General features: G+C 32.6%; 3 protein-coding genes across 4 annotated transcripts; 2 read left to right on the forward strand and 1 right to left on the reverse strand.

The window, feature by feature from the left end:
- Window positions 1-6,481: 6,481 nt before the first annotated feature.
- On the forward strand, window positions 6,482-10,856 carry LOC145567903 (protein LOL1). Of its 2 annotated transcripts, none has more exons than XM_081627323.1 (6): window positions 6,482-6,636; window positions 7,093-7,271; window positions 7,629-7,742; window positions 8,461-8,574; window positions 8,691-8,800; window positions 10,491-10,856. In XM_081627323.1, exons 2-6 carry the CDS (start codon window positions 7,208-7,210, stop codon window positions 10,530-10,532), a joined length of 444 nt encoding a protein of 147 aa, XP_081483449.1. In that variant the 5' UTR covers window positions 6,482-6,636; window positions 7,093-7,207; the 3' UTR covers window positions 10,533-10,856. The 2 variants fall into 2 exon arrangements, with proteins under 2 accessions (XP_081483449.1, XP_081483450.1); XM_081627324.1 differs by having other exon boundaries at window positions 6,483-6,636; window positions 7,096-7,271.
- A 3,986-nt stretch (window positions 10,857-14,842) lies between these two features.
- On the forward strand, window positions 14,843-17,091 carry LOC145569382 (cytochrome P450 710A11-like). Its single transcript, XM_081628729.1, has one exon. The coding sequence runs from the start codon at window positions 15,214-15,216 to the stop codon at window positions 16,759-16,761; it is 1,548 nt and encodes a 515-aa protein (XP_081484855.1). The 5' UTR covers window positions 14,843-15,213; the 3' UTR covers window positions 16,762-17,091.
- A 2,011-nt stretch (window positions 17,092-19,102) lies between these two features.
- LOC145569383 (ferredoxin C 2, chloroplastic-like) lies at window positions 19,103-23,008 on the reverse strand. Its single transcript, XM_081628730.1, has 6 exons — window positions 22,707-23,008; window positions 22,546-22,609; window positions 20,556-20,644; window positions 19,904-19,972; window positions 19,612-19,656; window positions 19,103-19,474 (listed from the first exon to the last, which is right to left on the reverse strand). Exons 1-6 carry the CDS (start codon window positions 22,926-22,928, stop codon window positions 19,430-19,432), a joined length of 534 nt encoding a protein of 177 aa, XP_081484856.1. The 5' UTR covers window positions 22,929-23,008; the 3' UTR covers window positions 19,103-19,429.
- Window positions 23,009-23,664: the final 656 nt, after the last annotated feature.

Genomic DNA, 23,664 nt, shown 5'->3' on the forward strand with positions numbered 1-23,664 from the left:
GTTATTGTTAAAGGGAGGAGGTGGACAATGGTGAAATTAAAGAATGATGTAGACAATTACATGGGGAGTTTCCAATATAGAAACATCTCGGGGATGTAATTGTGCGTAGGTGGCGGTTGATATTTGTTGTTGGATTCACCATTTTTATCATTAGGGTCTACTTGTAGTTTGAATCTTTATGTAATAAATAATGTTGATGCATAATGCATTACTATAGTTGTGTATTGTTCGCTTCGATGCATTACTATATAGGTGCATGTTGATGAGCGGATTAAACTAATCAGTGCTAGGCTGCTAGCTATGTATTATATGACAGTTTTGAGCAAGATATTGAGTTGTCTTGGTCTAGTGGTGTGTCATAGGTTTGAATCTCATCTACCCCTACTTTTAAGTGGAATATTAAACGTTGGGTATGGTAGGGGCTTATGTTGCATCCACACTTTAAGTTCAAAGAGTTTTCATACGAGGGGGAATATTAAACACTGAGTATGGTTGAGGCTTAGAAATATATTTTATATTCTATCATTTTCATCGATTTCACACTGGTTCGAAGATCTCCTGGCCCTATAACATGATTCAATATCATGTCATGCATACGATGAGATTGATTTTTGACATTATGTAATGCACTAATGCTAATATATGGTTTATGATAATGGCATTTTGTCATGGATGTGTTCTAATAATGCGTAAATAATTGGCAAGAATATCCAAAAATAAATTCGATAAATTGCGGTAGTGCATAAAAATGTGGGATACAGAGAAAAACGAAAAAGTACAATGAGAGTGGACCCAAAGTGTGCATGGCTATATTTACACCACAAGTTTCTCATACGTCTTTCCAAACACTCTTATAGTCCCCCTCTTTGCCATTGCCCATGCTTCCATTTTTTTTCTTTTAAATTTTTTGTTCTTTACCCTACAATTTTCTCGCTATTTTTCCACTTGACTTTATCTTAGATTGCGAATGTTCTGTCTTTCCTTCTCAAATCGACGTGTAATAGCCTATTTATTATTGCATTGATGAATAGAACAAAGTTAGCAATATAAGATAAGCACATAGTAAGATAATTTTTTTTGGGTGCATAAAGGAGACTGTCGATTGTCGATGATCAGAATCAATTCTAAAATTTGGATATCCTTTTATCGTTTAACCAACTAATTAACCAAGTTGATATCTACAATATTATGAACTATAACAAACAAGCGTGTTTATATTATTGGTCAATTTGTTTGAGAACAGCTATATAGTACATATGTCTACTTTTTTGTGAATCCATTAGTGCATATGTCTACTAATAATAAAACAACTCAACATAATTGAAATTGTTGACGGGACAATCTAAATAGAGAAATGGATATTTTAAAAAACAAATATATTGTAGTATTTTGAAGGCAAACGGGAACGAATATAGTTTAAATGTTTAATGTAGGGTTTATGGTAAATAAATAGATCATGCATACTAGCAAGCTAGGGTACCCATGTAATAACATAACAAAAATAAAAGATCATGTATTAAAACTGTTCATGTTCATGGATGTGGAGCCCGGAATACAGAAATGTCTAAAATGGTTGGGCTACTAGTATCCCAAGTGCATTGCATTTTGCAACAGTCAAAAAATAATGATTATACCATATCATATCATATCAAATTATCAATCAATTTATTCATTTCTAATTTATTGTGAGGATGACTATATTGTGTTTGCTTTTGTTTCAATTATAAACTTTACCTGCTATTCTAGCTAATTTAGTATATTCTATGGATTGTTTGTGCCCATTGTTTATTTATTTATTTATTTTTTTTTTTTTTTTTGCATCCTTGAGATCCCTAGCCTTGTGCCCATTAATTTTTGCATCCTTAAAAGGATTCATTTTAGTTATTGTTACAAGTCGTACTATGTAGATGTCAACAATTTGGAAATTTTGTTAACAACTACCAATTAAAACACGTGTTTTGAAAACAACTACCTATTAAAATTTTTTTTTAAAAGAACTATCACAAAGTTGTAAAAAGTTTAAGGGTCTGTTCTCATTGACTGAACTCAGCTGAACTGAACTGAACTGAATTGAACTGAACTCAGCTGAACTGAACTGAACTGAACTGAAATGAATATTTTATAAGAGAAGGAAATTAGGAGCTGAACTGAACTGAACTGAACTGAACTCAGCTGAACTGAACTGAACTGAATTTCAACGTAAGAGAACAGGCCCTAAGTAACACTACCACTCTAACAATTTTGACTGGAATCTCCGACATTTGGGTCTCACTTTTTACCACTTTTAACCTTTATGAAGGGTAATTTAGTCAATTTAGATGGTTATTTTATGAGGTAAAAGTAAAAAATAGGACCTATATGCCGAATATTCTAGTTGGAATTATTAGGGTGGTAGTGCTACTTAAACTTTTTACAACTTTTTGGTAGTTCTTTTAAAAAAAAAATTAATAGGTAGTTGTTTTCAAAATACGCGCTTTAATTGGTAGTTCTTGACAAAATTTCCCTACAATTTTAAATACTTTATCTATTTTATAATTAAATTCTCATTTATTTTTAACACGAATTTGCACTAGTATAGAAGAAAGGAGATCAAATATAAATGCATGAGCATGACTTAAGTGGGTTTAACATGTATTTAAATTAGAGGGAAAAAATTTAGTTTGATTACCTATCTATACTCATTAAAATCTTTTTTACACTAGAGAAAATCAATGCTTCTTTTAACCAAATCGCATGAACTTGCCAACAACTAACTTGATCTTAGAAAATTAATACATTTATAGTTGGTTCTTAAACAAGCAAGATCTCATTTTTCAGAAAGTCTTTCCTTTTTTTTTTTTTTTTTTTTTTTTTTTTTTTTTTTTTTTTTTTATAAATGATCAAAATGCCACTCTTTTTATATGCAATGCTATTTTACTTGACCCTTCATTTATAAGTTAGTTAACGAACAAAAACTTGTAATTTTTAGTCTCGCAATATTGTTTGGTTTAAGTACAAAGTATGTATCCATTATATGTTGAAATTATGTTGAAATATATAACTTCTACCTCAATTATTGTTTGCTTTTTCGAAATGTCCAAAAACTTTAAGATATTAATGTACAAATAAATAAACCGTGTGCTTCTATCTTAGGACAACCAATAATAGTGCCCTATTTGTAACTTATGTGCATATATATACAAGAGTACTTTGTAGTAACCATATAATGAGTAGGGAGTAGGGGTGTTAATTGAGTTGAGCAGCTCGCGAACAATTCGTACTCGACTCGGTCAACGCTCGGTCAAAACTCGACTCGACTCGAGATGTTAACGAGCACGATTTGAGCAAGCTCTAACTCGACTCGATAAGCTCGTGAGCAACTCGATAATATAATATTAATATAGAATTTACAAACAAAGTTACTATCTTTAAACAAATTTGACACTTATTAAGCCTTAATTTATATCATAAAAAAAGAAAAAGTAAATTTTTAATAAAATCTATATATATAATAAGGAAAACAATATAAATTGAACAAAAAATAAATAAAGGCATATAATAATAGAAGGACCAAAATTTTAACGAGCAGATTGTGAGCTACTCGACTCGACTTGAAACTTTAATGAGCACGAGTCGAGCAGGTTTTATTTGCTCGAAACTTTAGCGAGCACGAGTTGAGCACATGTAAAAAGTTTTCGAGTTGAGTCGAGCACCCCTCAACTCGTGATCGACTCACTCGATAAGCACCCCTAGTAATGAGATGCAATCTTAAACAAACTAGCTATATTATGAACATTAGCATATTAATAGATATACTTGTATTTGTATGGACCACTAGCTAGCACCACCATTAGTAGAAATTGTTGGCTGGCAATGTACGTTGAAGTTATATCTGACATCGTTTACACTTAGAATTATATATATTAATATATACGAGTATATATACATATAGTTGTATTTAAAACCAATTTACACTTACAATTATATATATTAATATGGAAAATGATAAACATAGCCCTAAATGCTATGTATAAGAAGCTAAAAAAGGAAATATTGAGGATAAAGTAACATTAATTACACCGTTTTACGCATGATTTTATCAAGAATTCCTAACTTAATTCCATTTTAGGAAGTATATTTAATGTTTATATATAGCCCTAAGGGCTACATATATGATTACCTTATTAATATATACTAGTATATATACATATAGTTGTATTTAAAACCATCTTACCATCTAACAAGAAATTAAAACCTTACAGTTGTATTTAATTGAAGATTGCTAGGTTGTCAATTAGGTATGAAGTATGGACATATGGGGGAAGATTTTCAATCAATTGAAATTCACTTATAAAGTACAATTACTTAAATTATCACGAACTAAGTTTATTAATTTAATCTTTTAATTTGTTTTATGCACTGGATTTATTATTGTAGAATTTATTTTACGTAGTAGTTGTGAATTAAACTTGATCATCCTTGATTTCAGCTACTTCACATACTTATTATACTTTTAGTATAATCATATAAGTTGATTCTTTATTTTGCCTAAAAAAATGTATTTATTACGCATAATGCTAGTAATATACGTAATTATAGAGAAACTAGGTTAAATCTCATGCTGTGCGCGGTCATAATTAAATTTTACAACAAATAAACAATAAATAATGGTGTTAATTCAACGATAATTTATCCAAAAAAATTATTTGTAACAAAATAACTTGAATTTTAATTAGTTTATACCAATACTAAATACGTAAAGGTTATTGAATTGGATTGTTTAAATAAATAAATAAATATAGTAATAGAAACTTAGAAGCTATAAGGTTTTATATAAGAAAATTAAAATATTAGCTTAGGTTAGTACCCATATACGAACTCATATACATTTGTCCTTAAATTGTTGACACACTTTGATCGACATAATATGAAAATTTAGTTGAGTTCGTTTTACTTTAGGATAATTAGTATTCAATAATCAACTTTTTAAATATATCTTTAGTGAGTAGTAGGGGTTTTTATTTTTTATATAATGACATAAATGTTTAGAATAATTAAATAATTTTCCAATTATATATGTTGTGTACAAAGTATACTATAACAAACTTATTTTGTTCTTATAAATGTTACGTATAATTTTAAGATTAATACAAAGTATGCTACCAAAATGATTTTTCTTTTTTTAATTAAAATAAATTTTATTATCAAATGATAAAAGTTGGTGAAAAAAAAATTGATATTGATAATAATATAACAATTTTGGAAAACAATATATTCCAATACATTATTTTTAATCAATGTTAGTATTATTGTAACTAAAAGTTTCCTAGAATATATGTAAAAAAAAAAAAGTTTGAATATAATTGGACTAAATTAAATATGTTGTCAAAAAACTAAAAAGGAATGGAAAAAAAAGGCGGGAAAATTTTTAATCAGGAAATGACAAGTATCATTCCTGGTTTCGCCTTTAGTATAGGTTTATATTGATGATTGATTGATTATTGATGGAGGCAGTATTGTAAAGGGTGTGGGCCAATAAGAGAGGAGGAGGTGGCCAATAAACCTATAGATTTTGTACTACTTTGCCTCATTAATATACTTCGTATATATTATAGATGTGGTCCCTTTTATTTTAATACATTGTGTATTTATTTGTCGAAATTAGTAGGTTAGAAAATCAGAAATTACGTGCTTCGCTTCTTAAGAAAAAGTACGGTCTAATTGACATTTATATTCATTTAAAAAAAAAAATAAAAAAAAAAAAACTACATTGGCAAAGTTCCCTGAACTTTAAAAAGGAAAATGGAGGCAAAAGGCAAGTTACTTCATCCGTTATGTAGTTAAGGCAATACGAGCGAAAAGGAGGCAAGATGATTGAGAATATTGCTCCAATTTGATGGCTACCTTGCACCCTAAAATTGTATACAAGCTACCTAAAACATAAGCAAGGTAGATTCTTATGCAACCAATACAAATAATATGTTCAATTGAAGTAATTAAAAAGATGGATGTCAACTAGTACAGCTAACACTTAGCATGTATACACTAGTCTACTAATTAAATCTCTAAAAATTTCTTTATTCATTTAATTGTACCTTTTTTTTTAATCCCTATAAACAAAAATATTTAGAATAATTATAGATTTTTAATCATATTATGAAATCAATCGTACTAGACTAGTAGAAAGACAATTAGCCATACTTCAACTTTTGTTAACATAATTAATTTTTTTTTATTTTTTATTTATTTTTTTTTTATCATTATAGTATTGATTAAAATTCGACTTTGAAATAGAATGATTACCGATATAAAAGTTTGAAAATTATAGTTCATTTTTCAAATCATTGCCACGTAGCGAATTTAGGTAAGAAGCAACATAACACAGCTTATCGAGGTTATGTGAAAAGTAACGCCTTTTATATCAGATCACCCTCCCACCTTTTTACGCTCGTCTTTTTTCCCCTTCCTCCCTCCCACCCCCCCCCCCCCCCTCTCCCACTATATGACCCTTGCCCACTTATATCCCCCTTCCTGTCTCCTTCACTTCCCATAACTTCATCAGTTCTCTGCTATGCTTTTGCCCCCACACCAACTCAACTCCCACTGCTGCCACACCTCCAAAATCTGTTCTTGATTCTTTATGACTCTTGATGATGGGTATGTCTTAATTTTCCTCATGAAGTTACCCATGAAAATAATGATGAAAATTTCTTAGTTCTTGTCAACACTTCTGTCTGTAATCAGTTGTCACATTACTTGTTCAAACCGCGCTATTATGACTCAAAACATATGTTTGCTTTTTCTAAGTGCTATGCATCACTCTCATTCTTCATTTCTTCCCATTCATGTTGCCTCTTTCTTAGGCATTTTACAGGACAAAAAGCTGCCATTTTGTTATTTGTTGTTTGGTGAAATATGCAATTATGTAATTCACCAAACTACTACCCCTACATTTTTTCTAGCTTTCACCTTTTCTTTATTGTTTTTGTGGTGAGAAAATGTCCTAAAAAGCAAAATTTGTGTACTTTTTCTCTAGAAAATTATTCCAAATGTATGCATATATAACCTCATTAAAATCCTTGCCTTATTTTTTTATTCATGATGAAAAATTAGCAGGTAAAAATGTGATTCAAACTTCTTTTAATTGAGATTGAAATTGCTTGAGGAATCAAAGCAAATAAAAGAGAGGAATTGTTTTTGTTGAAAAGATAGAGGAAGAAATCCAAGGATGCCAGTTCCTCTTGCTCCATATCCAACTCCCCCAGTACCTTTCACTCCACCTGCTGCAAATGGTAATTTCTTTGACTTAAAATTATTTACTTAACAATGTGAAATTCTTTTATAGAAATGATTTTTTTTTTATATATAAAAATTCTTTTATAGATTAGCTTTTCATTATTATAATGAGATACTTTGAAAAAAATAAATAAATAAAAACTATGAAAATCTGTTTCATTGTCTAGATTTAAGACTCGAATGATAATAGAATTTGAACTGGTAATGTAACAACTAAATCTCACAGAGGAAGTTGATATCGGCTTCTTTGACTAGTAGGTGGTGATGGTTTTCCTTACATATAAATGAGAATAATTGGGATTGCGCATATGAAAATATTGTGATAATATGAGTGTTGAATGATGGATGAGCAGGAGCACAGAGTCAATTAGTATGCTCAGGATGCAGAAATCTTCTACTATATCCTGCTGGAGCTACTTCAGTGTGTTGTGCTGTGTGCAATGCTGTTACTGCTGTCCCACCCCCTGGTAATTATTTTTTTTTTCCTTTGTTATATTTTAAATGATTAATTTCATGAGCAATTTTAAATTAGGTTCTACTTTCAACTTGACCCATGTGATGCATAGATGCAATTTTTAAATATTTTTTCCATTATAACTTTGAACATTTTTTTTTTTGGCTGGTAAGGAGAAGAGGTTTACCGATTGAAAATATCTCAAAGGTCCTCCCGTCCTAGATTAGCGGCTAGGCACTTTGGGGGGGGGGGGGGGGGGGGGGGGAAGGGTAAGGAATCCCCACCCAAAGTGCCTCTAGTAGGGTTTGAAAACCTTTTAGTTGTAAAATGCAAACTTTTTCACAAATCAAGTTTTGCTTGGTATTAAAACTTTGAATATATATATATATCATCAACTTATTGGAACGAAGTATAAAGTATACTCCCTCTGTTACATATTACTCGTAACAAAGAGTATTACTTGTAAGACATAAAATATTCTTTTGTTGCGAATAATATGTAACAGATAGAGTATTTGAATTGGTAACCAAATGAGCAAAAAACTTTTCCTAGTGACCATAGTATAATACGAAGTATGTATTAATGTATCATAAGAGAAATTAATATGGAGTAATTTTTTTTTAAAAGGGAGAAAATAATAAATTTGGAAATTAGTTATCCACGTGTCATGAACACGTATGAATACAATATGGGTACAGGGTTGAATTGATGAAAATAAGTTGATGAAACAGGGACAGAGATGGCCCAACTAGTATGTGCCGGATGCCACACACTACTAATGTACATCCGAGGAGCAACAAGCGTACAATGTTCTTGTTGTCATACCGTTAATCTAGCTTTGGAAGGTAAATTTAAATTAAAATTGAATTAAGTTGATAATTTGATCTTTATTTCTTGGTTAATTGCAGGATTATGGAAATAAAAATTAATATTGCAAATCGTAATTTTTTTGTCCTGGTAGCAAATCAAGTAGCACATGTGAATTGCGGGAATTGTAGGATGCTATTGATGTACCAATATGGAGCACGATCGGTAAAATGTGCGGTTTGTAATTTTGTCACTTCAGTTGGGGTAAGTTAATACAATTTTCATTTAACAGTTTTAGTAAGGTAGAAACTAGACACTCGTAATAAGTTTTTAATCTCGTGCAATTTAAGAGTTGTGTCAATGAATGTTAATGAGCAATGATTTCACAACCATGTTGGTTTTGGAATTTATCGAATTAGCATTAGGGCCTGTTCTCATTGACTGAACTGAACTGAACTGAACTCAGCTGAACTGAAATGAATATTTTATAAGAGAAGGAAATTAGGAGCTGAACTGAACTGAACTGAACTGGATTGAGCTGAACTGAACTGAACTCAGTTGAATTGAACTGAACTGAACTGAATTTCAACGTAAGAGAACAGGCCCTTAGTAATTGAAAGTTTGAAATGAATGGGGTTGTAAGCAAGAGGTTAGAGAGTCAAATTAATTATATAAGCAACGACGTCAAAATTGTGATCATACTCTTCTTTTTTCTTGGTAGATTGTAGTATTCAAATTATGGATATTATCTTTTTCACCATCAATTGTGGAATTATGGATCCAATGTGAATTGACTTACATATCCTAAATAATTATTAGATGAAATTTTGATTCATGTAAGATGCCTAGGATTTTTCAAATAAGAGACTTCATATGCTATTTTCAAATGTCGATCAAAGAAATGATGTAAGCCAATACATCACAACAAGTATGAGTATTAGTTTATCAGAAGTTAAGATTGATACACAAAGTTAATAAAGTTTTCTTTTAAGACTATAATCTAACTAATCAGAAAAAGAAAAAAGAAAAATACTGACTATTAATGAGTTTAAATCCAAATAAATTTGTCTAATTAATGATTTAACAAAACAACATAATCTACTATTTGATTTGATTCTTGATAAATTAAAAGTTAAGAATAGTACGTAATATAAATTTAAGGGAAAATGATTTAAACACACTATAAATTAACTTTGGCACACATCAATATTAGAAGTTGAGCATTAAAAAGCTTATAATATGTTGGCCAAAATTAATTTTTTGGTGTACCTAGCTCAAATTCCAAACTCACAAGATGATGGATTGATGGCATCATGTCAAGTTTTCCTAGTCAAATCAACTTTTTAGATTACTCATAACATATGACATGTGAAGTCTTGTTGTTGATTTGTTCCAATCTTATCCTATAGATGAAAATTAATTTGAAAACAAAAATATTTAGTGTCAATTTTAGGTGAAAATAAGTCACCCTTATTTTATTTATTTTGATAATTATTTTTGAGTGAGCCTTAAGTCATGATGCCGTCATATTGTGATAAGAACTACACCTCTAATTATATATTTAAATCTTAGTTAGCATAACATCAATGTCACATTAATATGATTATCCAATTTTTGCACAAATTTGTAATCTTCCAGTTTAGTTGTTGTTTGTACAATCTCATCGTCCTCAAATGTTACTTTCAATAATATATGAATCATCAAATCATTATGTCGCTAAGAAACCAACAATTACTAATAACAATTATGCCCCTTGTATTAAAGTTATATTCCTATTACATATCTTTCAAACTATGTCGTATTAAATTTTAATGATTTTTACAAATAAATCTCTTAAAAGCTTTACATTGACAAGTATAAAAAGGTGTAATAATTTGAAAATCAATGATTTATATTTTGAGGAAAATTATTTTTATATATTGTGGATTTGATTTAATTGCTAAATGAAATGCAGGCATCAGCAAGTATTCCAGAACAGAAGTTCAACAATAGCTGATAAAAAAGGAGAAAACTACTATGAGTACAAATTTATTTGTATTATTATCCGGCAATTTAATCTCCAAATGAAGGGGATTGGCATAAATCTTCTAGTATATAGAGGTTAATATTCTTTTCCTGTTTTTCCCTTGAGGTTTTTCCAGGAAAAAAAATAAAGCGATTATCGTCACCTAATGGCTAATACTGTTTTGTAAAAGGGTAGATTAAGATAGGTTAAAAGGTGTTAGTCTGTGTGAAAGAAACTTCAATTTCAATGGGTTTGTATTGTCTTTGATGTGTGATTATAGCTTCCTTTAATACAAAATAATCTTCAACTAGCTCATCGTTAGGGTTCAATCCTTAATACATCATGCACATTATAGTATGAAACAGTTTCTAGCTATTATTAATAGTGTACATATATGCTACTCATTTTTCTAACTTGTATTATGTTGCTAAATAAAGTCACCATCAATAACTCACCATTCTCCTTGTTCTGGATTATGAAATTTTCGATCAAATCAGCTTATTATGTTCATTCTTAAATCATGAGTCTTTTTTAAATCATAGGAATTATGTATTAATTTTGCCAAGTCTCTGTTATTTTTACCTTACAAAAAAGTTTAGGGATAAAATAAGGTACTCCGTATGTCAAAATGTTAGCATTGATATTACAATAACTCAAACAATGGCTAACAAGTCCGTCTTACAAACTAAAAACAAGATTTACTCACTGATAGCAAATCAAGATATTTAAGGGTAGAAAATATATTGAGAGGTAAGGACTTAATGAAAGAAACATCCAGATTACTGCCAAAAAAAGGTCATTTTACCCACAAAGCTCTGAAAATGTAGCAAAAAGCAGGACAAAATTTTGTGAGGCCCTCCTCTACCAAGCTTACACTTACGAAAATAGCGCAAAAAAGTCCTTTCTAGACCGATAATGCTCTATCACAATAAGGACATGAAAAAAATTTCCACTTGACTTGAATTTATTCTTGCATATCTTGTTGCAGATTTGGAAATAGCCAATTCCTCTTGTTTAGTCAACTATCAGATAATACTCCATTGTAATAATTCAGCTAGAATGTGTCCATTTCATAACAGACAACAGTTTGGAAATTTACATCATTGTGTCTAAACTTGATCTATGTTATTCAGACTCTTTATTCCGACCTTTAATACTAGTATAATGTTTTGGTAGATGGTAATGATGACGGACTGTGGATTAGTAAAAGGATCAATGGTAATGTCTAAGAGAATGCAACAACTCTACTCTCATATGTACTTTGCTACTTGTACTCGATTGATCTATGTTACTCGGACACAAAATCAAGTGCAGATTAGCAGATGATGTAAAGTCCTATATAAGGTAACCACAAAATGCAAAGTTAATGGGAAAACTAAGAACAGCAGATGTGATAACAGGGCAATGACTTGCAAATTCATTCTGAACAATTATTCTACGGTGATCATTAAGCACTTAATAAGAGTAGGAAATGCATTTATAAGCTACACATGGATTACATCAGAATAACCTATTGAAGAAAAAAAGAACCCCTAAATTCGATTCTCTTTACACAACAGAGACGGGACTTCCTAATATCAGTACACAATCCTGATAGTATAAAGACTCTAGACAGTTAACTGTTAAGTGAGCTTGCTGAACTGAAGGTCTGAAGATACACACCTGAAAGTTGAAAAGTGAGTCAATACTTCATGGCCTGGAATATGTCTTCAACCCTGAGGAAATAAGGACCTCGTTTATTCATCATCTAAAGCCAACTCCAATTCATAATCATCCATTTCCTGCACATGATTCACGAGGAGCATTATCGAGCTGTAGAGAATTGAGGATCACTACCATCATTATAGCTTAATTAACATCTCACCCCCCCCCCCCCCCCCCCCCCCCCACACACACACACATATCTTTCCAAGTATATGAGAATGTAACTTTTGAACTGCTATCTAAATATCTCCCAAAGTGAAGCCATTACACCTGCAATTATGAATTTATGATATATATATCTTTCAGCCTCAGTCATTATTAAGGCTTCAACCATAGATAAGCATATATGAAGCCTAAAGCTACCAATACAGAATTTGAAAATAAAAAACTATGAACACTTAATTTAATCAAGGATTACACAAGTGCAGGGAAGAATAAGGATATAAAATAGATAAATGCTAGAAAATACATGCATCATATAGATCCAATGTAGCCTCCTTAAGTCTATTAGAAAGTTAAACAGGAATACTGGATAGCTTACAGGAGCTACTAACATTCAGTTTGTTTTCAAACTGGCCCAATCCAATACGTTATACTCTAGCCTAATTCATTGTGCCAAAATTATGTACTTACATGAAATCATTCATAAAAAATTTATGCTTTCTTATCAGTCAAAATCCATATCTTAACTCAAATTTGTACCCTGAGAATGATTTTTGTTAGAAATATAATACATTTGATTGTTGAGTTCATTACCTACTAAAATGTCCACCTATTTAGAAGACCCTCAGCTTGCTTGTCACTAGTTCAATATAGCTGATCAAACAGATGTTCTAATGCACAACTTTAATTAAGCATCAACTTTAATATAGCTTGACCCAAACTACCTGAGATTTTAATTAAGCAGATATTCCAAGTGCATCAAGTTGACAGAGTTGTCCAGATTTGACACGGACAGCATAGCTAGTACAGCAACCTGCAGCACAAAGTATCGAGCTTGTCAATAGCAAGGCTGCAATTGCAACATATTTGCATTGATTCTTCATAGGTAGGAACAGGATATGAGCAGGGGAAAATGTTCCAAAAATCCAATAATAACCCGAGATTAAAGTACTTAAGAATGTTCAATGGAGCTTGCACCCCTCCTCAACCAAATCCCAACCATGTCAACAATTTCCGAAAAGAAGGGGACACAAAAAAGGAACTCAACATACCATCAATAACATAATAGCTCATATCATTACAAAAAAGGGTACACAAACCCCTTAACTATACCTATAGTTAAAAGAAACATTCGTAGTAGAAAAAGAAAGGCTACTTGAATAGAATCAACGTATATAGAATGAGACACGTCAAGTAAGTCACTATGTGTCTCATTTAAGTTAGCTGATCTTGTTTAGGTCTGTGAGGTTACACATAAAACTTAAACCTCATATATATTCGTAGTATTCGTATATGAATATATCACCTTAATCTCATAGTTCACTCAATTTATACAAGGCCAGATTGCTAAAAATGTATGGAGTACATAAAAGTGTTTTAGGGGACAATAAAGGAAGTACAATATAAATGTAGAAAAGCTAAGCTACATCTCCAACAGAACCAATTTATTTCTTACCAAAGTGAGGCATAATAAATCAAATTTTAAAAAAATGCTATATTTTCTTACCAAAGTGAGGCATCATATTAATAAACCAATCTCTAAGATATAATGTAATGAGACAATAATGACCAATACAATACTCCATCTTTAGTAACATATCCACCAAACGTGTTTTTAATTTATCTCATTGTGTTTAGTCTTTTAAAGCACCAATGAATAGTTTGTTACCAATTCAATGTAAGACTGTGACATTACCTTATAGAGTAGTAGTAATGAATATCAAGGCAACAACTAACAGAATCTTAATGTAGACAGTTCACTTAATTAAGAAATAGAAAAGACGTCAATTAAATACCAAGTACTAGGTTTATTATCCTGAAATGCAAAGCAATCAGGTAGGTAAAATGAGAACAAAAACGTCTAACTTTGAAAAACATGGAAATTGGAAGTACTATTAACACTTCCTCATCTAGTGAAATGCAGCATTGAAGTATCACCTGGAAATGATTAATTTCTATATTAGATTATATATTACTTTGTACCATAACATTTCACGACAAGCACTTAATTTCACGCATTTGACATGAAAAAAAATAAACAAGAATTTCAACAAGAAATGTGATCAAATTCAGTGTCAATGACGATTCTCATTTGTACTATGACTCTGTGAGCCGTGTGAGGTTGATTTTAACTCGAACAAAATCTTAATTAAGCCATCAAATCAAATGTAAGTGAACAGCTAACATCATATGTCAAAGATTATTAATTCCAATATAGCACACATGAACTGGATTACAAAATACTTCGTAGTACATAACAATGTTAATAAATTCGTACTCATATAAAATCAAGCAATTAAACTAAAAATAATACCGTGCGCCCGTGCCAGCAAGCGAAAGGAAGGCTTGTGTATATTATTCCGTAATTATAATAATTAATTAAGGTCGGTCAAGTCACCATTCTTCTTTGGCATTCCATTGAAAAACGTTTCCAGCTCAAAACTTCTGACTTTCTCTCTCCTTAATCCTCCTTCATCTTCCCACAGCTTTATTGAGAGAAGGAGAAAGGTCCAAATTCCTAAATTAAAGTTTTTATTTTCATAATTATAAATAAATGAAAAGTGCCCTCCCAAATTCACATTCTCTATTTGAATCAAAAATATTTCAACACCCCTTCCCTTGTTTTTCTCCTCTCAAAACCGTCGACAACACCCCAACACTGTCCCACAAAAAAAATTATTGTCGAACACGCCCTAACAGGTAAAAATCCGTATCTAAACGGCTAAAGCTAAACCTATTTAACCCAACAACCAAAATAAATTTGTTGGTGTTTTACATATTATCATCATCTTCTTCCCACGCCGCCATGAACTACCACATTTTATCTGAAATTTGGGGTGTTCTTACGTTAGCGGCTCCATATTTGGCAACATTACTTGCATTAATAATTCTAATCGAGCAAATCGTGTACTTAACGAAGAAATCAAGGTTACCAGGGCCAACCTTGGTGCTCCCATTTCTCGGTAATGTCGTCGGGTTAGTTCGGGATCCGGAGAAGTTCTGGGACGAGCAAGCGGACTACGCCAAATCAAGCCCTCTCGGAATATCCGTCAATTACATAATCGGAAGGTTCATCGTTTTCATTCGAAACTCCGAGATGAGTCACAAGATATTCGCCAATGTCCGGCCTAATGCATTCCAGCTAGTAGGCCACCCATTTGGGAAGAAGCTATTTGGCGAGCACAACATGATCTATTTATACGGTCAAGAACACAAAGATCTTCGACGTCGGATAGCTCCCAACTTCACCCCGAAAGCGCTGGCTACCTACTCGAATATCCAGCAGGTAGTCATCCTCAAGCATCTCATATCTTGGAGTGAAAATCACTCGCATTGCCCGGTTGGGCTGCGACTGTTGGCGAGAGAAATGAATCTTGAAACTTCTCAGAATGTTTTCGCCGGGCCGTATTTAGGGAAAGAAGCGCGTGAGAGGTTTAAGGTTGATTACAACTACTTCAATGTTGGTGTTATTGCTCTGCCACTTGATTTCCCGGGTTTTGCGTTTCGAAACGCGAGGCTCGCGGTGGATCGACTCGTCGAAACGCTTACGGGTTGTGTTGAGGAGAGTAAGAAGAAGATGGAGAAGAATGAAGAGCCTGAGTGTTTGATTGATTTTTGGATGCAGGAGATGGTGAGGGAGGAGAGAGAAATGGAGCAGCCGTCGCAATCTCCGCCGCCGAATTGCAGCAACCGTGAGATCGGTGCTCATGTGTTTGACTTTTTATTTGCGGCGCAAGATGCGTCGACGTCGTCGCTATTGTGGGCCGTCGCATTGCTGGATTCACACCCGGAAGTTCTCAAGAAGGTCCGAGAAGAAGTTGAGTCAATATGGAATATTGAATTGAATTCGTTTATTACGCCAGATCAGTTAATTTCAATGAAATACACGCAAGCGGTGGCGCGTGAGGTTGTGAGGTACCGCGCCCCCGCTACGCTCGTGCCACACGTGGCGTGCGAGAAATTTCAAATATCGGAGGATTATACTATTCCTAAGGGTACAATTGTCTTTCCATCTGTTTACGAGTCTTCCTTTCAAGGGTTTTCTGAAGCGGACCGGTTTGACCCGGACCGTTTCTATAACGAGGAAAGGAGGGAAGAGCAGCTATTCAAAAGGAATTTTTTAGTGTTTGGCGCGGGGGCTCACCAATGCGTAGGGCAAAAGTACGCGCTCAACTTGCTCGTGGTGTTCATCGCAATGTTCGCCACGTTGATGGACTTTAAACGACACCGTACTGACGGCTGCGATGGTCTCAATTTCTGTCCCACTATTTGCCCTAAGGATGATTGTTTGGTTTCTCTCTCTAAGAGGTGTTCCAAGTTCCCTACACTTTCCCTCTCCCTTGACCAAGACTAGTGAATGGACATTATTACCCTCGTGTGATTCTTTTTCCCTTGATTATTTTTTTTTGGAAGATTCAATGTTTTTTTTAGATAATTCTAGAACATTATGTCATTAGATTCAGTCTCTACATAATAATAGTCAAGTACTATTTAGCATTTAAATGGATTATTAATGTGTAAAAATATTATTATTGAGACTGTAAATGACTTTTTGTAACTTTTTTTTTTTTAATTTTTTTTTTTATATATTATTTGGAACAGTTGGATGTCTTTTGGTGTATGTCATTTTGCTTTTTTAAAGAGTGCTCTTTGCTTTTTTTTTTCCCCTCAATTATTGGAAATTGAGTCTGTATTTTTTGGAATCATATAGCATTTTCCTTTTCAAAAAAAAAAAAAAAATATGCATATAAGAAACTAAAATTAAAAAGAATTGACAATTAATAAATATTTATTACACCGATTTACTTGTAAATTGTTGATAAATTCCCAACTTAATACTCCCTCCGTCCTCAAAACTTCGACCCTTTTGGCCTAATTTTAGTCCCAAAATGATCGATCCATGTGCATTAAAATACCCACTAATTTACAACAATATTTGTGCAAAATTAGCTTTTCCATATAAAATTTTGTTTTTTCATGTATTTTTAATATTTTATCTCTCTACTTTTTTACAAACCCCGTATAAATTTATCTTTCTAATAGGTTTTTATTTCTTTTTATTTAAGTTTGTTAATAAACGCGAAATCAACCCAAAAGGATCAAAGTTTTGGGGACGGAGGGAATACTAAAAAAGGAATTATATTAAATGATTATAAGAGCTGCAATTACCCTTTAAAAAAAATGTTAATAATGTAATGAAATTATTTGGTATCTCCCGCCAAGTCATTTTTGTGTACTTAGTTATTTTTAACATTTATTTAGCGGTTCAGTCCTTTTCAGTACATACGGCACTTAATTGGCATTACTCTCATTTTTTTTAAAATGCTTTTTGAAAAGTTCATTTTCTTTTTTACAATCATATCTTCTTACTACTTTACAAGTGTAAATGGTGAATGATTGTGTGATGATAGAGGATTGTGATTGTACAATTGTACAATTGTACTTGATGTAATTAAATAGTTTTCTACATATATAGTTATATACCTATGTGCTATGTGTCTGTATCATAATTTGTACTTTGTACAAGTGTACAAGTAACATTATTAATTCATTATGGAAATAGTTGGAGACTTGTAGCTTTAACATGAATAAGACCGTTCTTTAATTAAAGTCGTGTCATTTTAGTTTTCAATTAATTTTTTAAAATTATTATGCATGTCATTCTATGAGCAGGGCAGCGTCAAGCCTTACGTACTAGTGGCTTGGCCGTGTGCCTATGCATAGAAATTACATACAAGGTATTTGACACCAATGCTAATCTCTATTCTTTTTCTGTAGTTTGGGGCTTTAATGTCTTAGGGGTTAGAATTCGAAATTATTTGGTAATTTTGGATCCTGAAGATATTTTACCCATGGTGCATGAATTTGAAAGACGAAAGTAATCTATTTTCTAAGCAAATTTGTTTGATAAAACTTTGTCATTTTATATTACAACCACCAAAATCTTATGTTTTGCTTTATTGGGTAGTAAGGATGAGGAAACCTTTTTCTGTGAGCTTGCCACTTCCCTGAAGTTTAACCTTGCTTTGTGTTCTAGAGTATATAAGCTTGACATGTTTGCTCTAGTAATGGAGGTCTGGTCTTTTGTGTTGGAATTTGATCCCAGAAATGTGAAAGTGTTATAGAAAATCTTTGAGTTTGAAGGAGATGAATAAGTTCCGGGAGACTATGAAAGACTTAATTTATGCAGCCAAGTACAATCCTCATAAGTTTGAGAAGAGGCTTAAGACGCCGAGTGTTTGAACGAGGAAGTGTCTTCTGAAGCAATTTTAAATGTAACTTTTCCATGGAGAGATTCACTCTTGCATAGAGAGAACAATGTCTCTACTAATGTCACCACTGTGATCTCCAACAACTTACATCCATTTCAAGACTAGGTTCAATTTAAGGAGGGATCAAAGGATGAAAAGAAGAAGGAAGAAGGCTCCAAGGAATGATGTTCCTAGTCTTCCCAATTCCTTTACTACTGTAACATTGAGATTTCAAATGGACAGGGAAAAAAAAATATGGAGGGAGTACAATATTAAGACATGTTTATGATTTGCGATGCAGCATAGGAAACGCTAGTATCTATATTTTTGTTTACTATGTAATACGTAATAAATTACTAGAATCTATTTCCATCAGATTATTTCAAGATTCCAAAATGGGACAAACAAAAGAAAACATAGAGATGAGTACGAAATAAAACAATGTGATGCAAATCTGAACAATTGTAATTGCGATTGTCATTAAGCACTTAAAATAAGAGCAGAACATGCACTTATAAGTTACACATGGATTACATCAGAATAATCTGTTGTGGGAAAAGTACTTCTAAATATGGATTTTCTTTTATGCACGGGAGACAGCAAGACATGAATTCCTTATCATTACACACATACAATATTGATAGTATGAAGTCTCTAAGCATTTATGTGAACTTGCTGAACTGATGGTCAGATGATATCACACACCTGCAAGCTGATAAGGGAATTAATACTTGAGGAATGTCGACAGCCCAGAGGAGACTAGGACCCCTTCTATTCATCAGCCAAGGCCAACTCCAATGCATAATCATCCCTTTCCTGCACATGATTCAAGAGGAGCATTATCGAGCTGTAGAAAGTTGAGGATCACTACCACCATTATGGCTTTACATCTCTACCCCACCACACCCCCAAGTATACGACAATGTAATAATGGATTATATTTGACAACTTACAATTGGACCACGGGCAAAATATCTCCCAAACTGAAGCCAATATACCTGCAGTTATGATATATATTTCAGTCCAATCTGTCTCAGTAATTACCAAGAACAAGCATGAAGCCTAAAGCTACCAATACAAAATATAAACATCCCTGTTAACACTTGGTTTACATATAAAATTGTACAAGTGGGTGAGAAATGTGGAAGTAAAATGGATAGTTACAAGAAAAAAAGGACAATTACAAGTAAGAAATGGAAGGACAAAGAATGGAAAGTATAGCCTTCCTGAAATATTGCCCATTACCTCATCCTCGTCCTGTGTTTCTACTTCAAGATCGGATGATGGGAAGCCCACACAAAGTAGTGCATAGCCCTGAGACAAAAGGAGGAAAGTATGAACGATCCAAAAGCAACTCATTCTTTCGGCTTAATGACAGTGAGTAACACACAAGTTACTGACGGGTTTGTCATAAAATTCCAACGTAGCCTCATAAACTCAATCAGGAAGTTAAGAGTTAAGCTTGAAGCTTCTAATACTATCTCTGTCCTAAGCCAAAAAATAATATACTAGCTGAATTCATTAAGTCAAAAATAAGTATAATATATCCTATCAAGTATCAACCCTGCTTCTCACAAAGCCATCAGAATATGATTAAAAGCAACTATTCAGAAATTGATTGGGATTCTTTCATATAAAGTAGTAATTTTATGGCTTCTTATCAGTCAAAAGATCCATATCTCCACGTCAAACTTATACCCTGACAATGATTTTACGGTTTACCAGATATATAACACCTTCAATATATAAGTTTTTCACCTACTAAATTTCCACTTATATAGAAAGCCTACAGCTTGTCATGGGTTCAATGTATTCAGTCAGTGACGTTGACGTGAAAATCCACACAGACAGATGTACAAGTGTACAGCAATAAACTTGTCTTAGCTTGACATACTACCTGAGATTTTAATTCAGCAGATATTCCAAGTGCCTCAGGTTGACGGAGTTGTCCAGATTTGACACGGACAGCACAGCTAGTACAACAACCTGCAACAGAAGTATTTGATAAATGTGTGTATAAACTGTAAAACCCTTCTACTATAATCTAATCCTATATATATAGAATAAGAAAGGATTCTTGTATAAGATCAAACTATAATTAGGCACCTCAAGTAGTGCTCCCTGCTTCATTTATAATCTTCAGCCAGTCTTATGTAGGACTGTGAGGTCACACATTATACCATACCTCATTAAAATATCACCTCAATCTTACGGTTCACTAGTTTTATTCAAGGCTTGCTCAAAAAGAATATGTTGAGTACAATGACCAAGACATTCCTCCCTCCATCTTTAATTACCTATTCACTTAACTAGTTTTTGGATTTTCTTATTTTTATGTTTTGTCTTTTAAAATATCAACGCATAAAATGTTTTCAATTCAAATTACTGTGTGACATTACTTATTAGTCATGAATTCATGCAGCAATAACTAAAAAATTCTTAACATATGTGCTTAACCTTAAAAGATACGGAGTACTCTGTACTTAATAAGGAAAGGATAGATCTCAATTAAATTGAAGGTTTTGCAAGGCAAACAAGAATGTAAAATGAGAACAATAACTTAACCTTAGGGAAGCATAAAAAGTGGAAGTACTGTTAACACTCCCTCGTTCACATAGCCTAGTTCATTGATTAAGTAGTAACAACTACATAAACTTCTAGTAGATGGCCTTTAAACATTTGCATAGAAGAATACAAGAATAGTTGCATTTTGACTCCTTGCTTTTATAGATTCCCAATTAGTCTGCAATCCAACACGGCACACACATTTTTTATGCTACAGCATGGTTTTTCATTGAACATTACATTGCCACAATGGAGGTTGCCCATCCAGTGAAGATTAGTAATGCACAAATAGTAATGAAGTATGATCTTGAAATGAGTAAAGTTTATACATTTGATGAATTATTTACCGTAAAATCTCCATGACAAACAGTTTATTACATGCATTTGGCATGGAATAATCAACAACTATAAAGCCTTATGCCCTTATTTACCAACTTTGTCAAATGCTCAACTAGCTTTAAACCTTGTTTGGTAATTAGCTGTTAGCCGGTTAATATATTAACTGGTTTGACTAGCTAGTTATATAAATTTTTGACTAGTTGGTTGAAAATAACTAATTGTGTAAAAGAGTTTAGTAATTTGTTGTTTATTGTTAGCTGTTTCAGTGTATTTAATACACAAAAAGCAAATAGTTCAATAAGCTAATTTTAAAAAAGTCTTACAATGAGCTTTTTCTAAAAGAGTTTTGTGAGCCCAAAAAGCTCTCATAATAAACTCTTTACCGAACACCCAATTTAGCTTTTTTAAAATGGTCAAACCTCTAAAAGTGCTGAATAAGCTAAAAACTTTCCAATAATCTCTTTACCAAACAAGATCTTAATGTCCAATCAATTGGACAAGACAATTCCCACAAGTGTGACAAAAGTGTTAATTTATTGGCAACGGGTCTCTGGATGTGTTTTTTTTTTTCTCTCTTGAGGTCTCATGTTCTCAACTGAAACGACACAGTAATTCATTACTTCATCTAATCAAAGCAAAAGTTAACAGCTGCTTATGTCAAAGACAATCTATCCCAATATGACAAACACTGATACACATAAACAGAATTACAGCGCGTGCGCAACTCTAGGGCTAATTACGAAGTATAAGACTTGAATGGTACTTGTGACAAAATCACATGACTAATGTTTACTTTAGGCCGAATGTTCTTCTTAATAGCTTCATTTAGTTCACAACTTCACACTCATTTCCAGAGAATCACATGAAAGCTACTATGAACAATATAATTTATTTATTTATTTATTTCACTCAAAATATTTATTTATTTTACTCAACTTTCGTAAAAAAAAAAAAAAAAAAAAAAAAAGAATAAAACACAATACCGTGCCTGCAAGCGAAGGGAAGCTTAATATCCTGATCTTCTGCAGTATGCAATATATATTGATCCTTCAAAATTAAATTCACAAAATAAATAGAAATCCAATAATAATTTATTTTTTTAGTTCAATTTTGTTGATTATGGATTTTTAGGTTAGTGAACTACCTCGGGAACTAAGAACTCGTGAGTTAATCCGCGTTGCCGGTCATGGACGGTGATTTTGTGACTCGGAATTGACGCAGAAGTTGAGCTTCTTCCGTTGACTTGTGGCGGCGATTGAAGTTCCGACGTCGTATTGAGGCGGCGAAAGCGAGAGAATTGGTGGTGGAATGCCGGTTTCCGGTGAAGTGGGGCCCGGAAACTGGGAAGTAGAGCCTGTAGTTCCATCTTGAAGTGTGTGGGTGAACGATTGCGCTAAGATAACTGTAACGGATTCTCTATCCTTTTTTTTTTTTTTGGTACCAAAAACTTAAAATTAATACTTGGGCTGGTGCCCAATTGAACCGACTTGTCCGTATATGTTAAGAATGTTGGATCCACCAATATTAAACTTTCAAAGAGAACATTTACGGGACACAACTTGAGTGGTTAATAAACATTAAAGCGAATCTAACAAGATTTTATTTTTTTTTGTGTAGTTATTAGTGAACACATTTTGATTTTTTTTCATTATACTTCTCCCGTCCCCAAATGATAGTCCTGGACAAATTTTAATCCCAAAATATTTACCCTATTTGCTTTTTCCAACAACCATTAATATTAATTCTTTTATCAAAATTCCCTCCAATTTGCAACAATATTTGTGCAAATTTAACTTTGTCATGTAAATTTTGTTTTTCCATGTACTTTTATTACTTTCTCTCTCTACTTTTTTATATACTCAATGTCAATTTACCTTTTCAATGTACTTTTACTATTCTTAATGTTTATTAATTTCCGTGAAAAATACCCGTAAGGGACTATCAAAAGGGCACGGAGGGAGTAGTAACTAGTTTTTGAGTAATGTATGAAAAGTAATTAGTATGTACTCCCTCCGTGTTTTAATAAGTGTTACACTTACCAAATCCGGCCGTGTCCTTTTTTGGCAAAAAGCTACATTAAAATATTATATTACTCTCCTCTC

This window comes from Chenopodium album, chromosome 11 (assembly GCF_948465745.1).
Source record: "Chenopodium album chromosome 11, dcCheAlbu1.1, whole genome shotgun sequence".
NCBI lineage: Eukaryota > Viridiplantae > Streptophyta > Magnoliopsida > Caryophyllales > Amaranthaceae > Chenopodium > Chenopodium album.

Bases quoted from the DNA above. Each gene is read 5' to 3' on its own strand.
- LOC145567903 (XM_081627323.1), top strand. From the start codon at position 7,208: ATGCCAGTTCCTCTTGCTCCATATCCAACTCCCCCAGTACCTTTCACT. The intron at 7,743-8,460 runs GTAATTATTTTT...TTGATGAAACAG, and splicing joins TACTGCTGTCCCACCCCCTG to GGACAGAGATGGCCCAACTA. The intron at 8,801-10,490 runs GTAAGTTAATAC...AATGAAATGCAG, and splicing joins ATTTTGTCACTTCAGTTGGG to GCATCAGCAAGTATTCCAGA.
- LOC145569382 (XM_081628729.1), top strand. From the start codon at position 15,214: ATGAACTACCACATTTTATCTGAAATTTGGGGTGTTCTTACGTTAGCG.
- LOC145569383 (XM_081628730.1), bottom strand. From the start codon at position 22,928: ATGGAACTACAGGCTCTACTTCCCAGTTTCCGGGCCCCACTTCACCGG. The intron at 22,610-22,706 runs GTAGTTCACTAA...TTAATTTTGAAG, and splicing joins ACGAGTTCTTAGTTCCCGAG to GATCAATATATATTGCATAC. The intron at 19,973-20,555 runs GTAGTATGTCAA...CTTTTGTCTCAG, and splicing joins CTGCTGAATTAAAATCTCAG to GGCTATGCACTACTTTGTGT.